General features: G+C 42.9%; 1 gene segment (V, D, J or C); it reads right to left on the bottom strand.

The window, feature by feature from the left end:
• Positions 1-877: 877 nt before the first annotated feature.
• Positions 878-1,365, bottom strand: LOC146078090 (immunoglobulin kappa variable 3-15-like). The segment is given in 2 exon segments: positions 878-1,185; positions 1,317-1,365. Coding segments are annotated over 2 exon segments (357 nt in total).
• Positions 1,366-1,725: the final 360 nt, after the last annotated feature.

Raw genomic sequence — 1,725 nt, 5'->3', positions numbered from 1 at the left:
CAAGAGGAAAATAATAAATTACAGAGTCAGAGACTGGACTTGTACCACTGTCCTTATTCAAGGATTTGGGCTCCATACTATATCTCTGAGGATTAGTTTTCACATTGGAGAAAGTCCTGTATGGTACACTAGGCCGGCACCAGATTTATATTCATCATTTATGTTCACAGAGAGCACACCTCCATAAAGCAGTACAAAAGACTACCATTCTTTCCCGCCACAGGAAGGTTGACAAACCCCAACAGGCAAAAGAAAAGAAAACAAAAGGGCTGAGGGAGGGTGGGTGTATAATCCAGGGAGAAAGAGGTAACTAGCTAACTAGCAGTTAGGCAAAATGTCCTTAACGCCACCCTAAACGTTCCCCTAACAATCTAATTGGATAATCTGCCTAGCCTCTAAACTCTAAAGTCCCCTACTGTGGAGCTTCCCTAATCTCACACTTCCTAGGAGTTTATACTTGCTCCTGCTCATTCAAGCTCTCTCTCAGCATTACAGAGGATTGATCCTAAGGATCCCTCTATGATAATAAATGTGATAGTGTCGCCTGTAGGCTTATATATAAAATGGCTTATGCCATAAAGTGTTGACATTAGTTATCAGGAGGCAAGATTTGTACTGCTTCACAGCATGATACATGGGCCCATATTGTATTCCCTATAGAAAACTCAGATATCTGCTACAGTACCCTTCCAATATGTACCCCAATAATGACTGCAGAAATGAATGGGAAACTATTTATAATACATTTTCACCAATGTCTCTGATCAAAAACCTTGGTGTGTACTGACATAATGTTGTCAGTAGGAGACGGATTCATCTTCATGTCTAAGACACATCTCTTACAGAAAGAGGAAGGAGGTTATTGTACGGCTCTGTATCACTGTGTGCGAGGTAACTTATCATACTGCTGACAGTAATATACTGCCTCATCCTCTGCTGTCACTGCACTAATTATCAGTGTGTATGCAGCACCAGATCCAGATCCACTGAACCTGTCTGGGACTCCTGTATATCGTTTGCTGGTATAATAGATAAGAAGCTTTGGAGGTTGTCCTGGTTTCTGTTGGTACCAGGCTAACCAGTTGCCTATACTAGTACTGGCTGTACATGAGATGGTGGCTGCTCCTCCTGGAGACACAGAGATATAACCTGGGGTCTGAGTCATCACAATCTGCCCACAGGACCCTAAGGATTAGAGGAGACACAGTCATTACTGATACATGTCTGTATATAGTCACATACATCCTGCTCTGATTACTTATGTTACATGTATAGATTCCCCTACACAGCACCATGTAATGCCCCCAATCTCTCACCCTGAATATAAATGAGTATCACAGCCAGCAGGTAACTGGGAGACACCATCTTGCTGTATCTGGGCTGTCAGACAGAAGCTATAAGATGTCTCCTGTACAATGAGATATATATAGAGAGTGACAGGTGAGATGTGACAGGAAATCCCCCAGAGACTGTGTATGGAAATAAGATGGAAATAAACCAGTCATGCACACGTCAGCTGTCACCACATATATTGATATATTGACAGAACCATGCACAAATCAGTGAGATCTGTGCATGGTCCTGTCCAGAAAAAGTGTTTTAAAGTAAAAATATAAAAATTAAATGGCGTGGGCTCCCCCTCCCCCCTCCACCGAGCATAAGTAGCCCCCGGCTCTTGGAGCCAGTCCTGGTTTGAGAAATACGGGTGAAAACATCCTGGGGTTC

The sequence above is a fragment of the Crinia signifera genome, chromosome 1 (assembly GCF_055691185.1).
Source record: "Crinia signifera chromosome 1, ASM5569118v1, whole genome shotgun sequence".
Taxonomy (NCBI): domain Eukaryota; kingdom Metazoa; phylum Chordata; class Amphibia; order Anura; family Myobatrachidae; genus Crinia; species Crinia signifera.
This window is presented reverse-complemented; position numbering and strand designations above follow the sequence as displayed.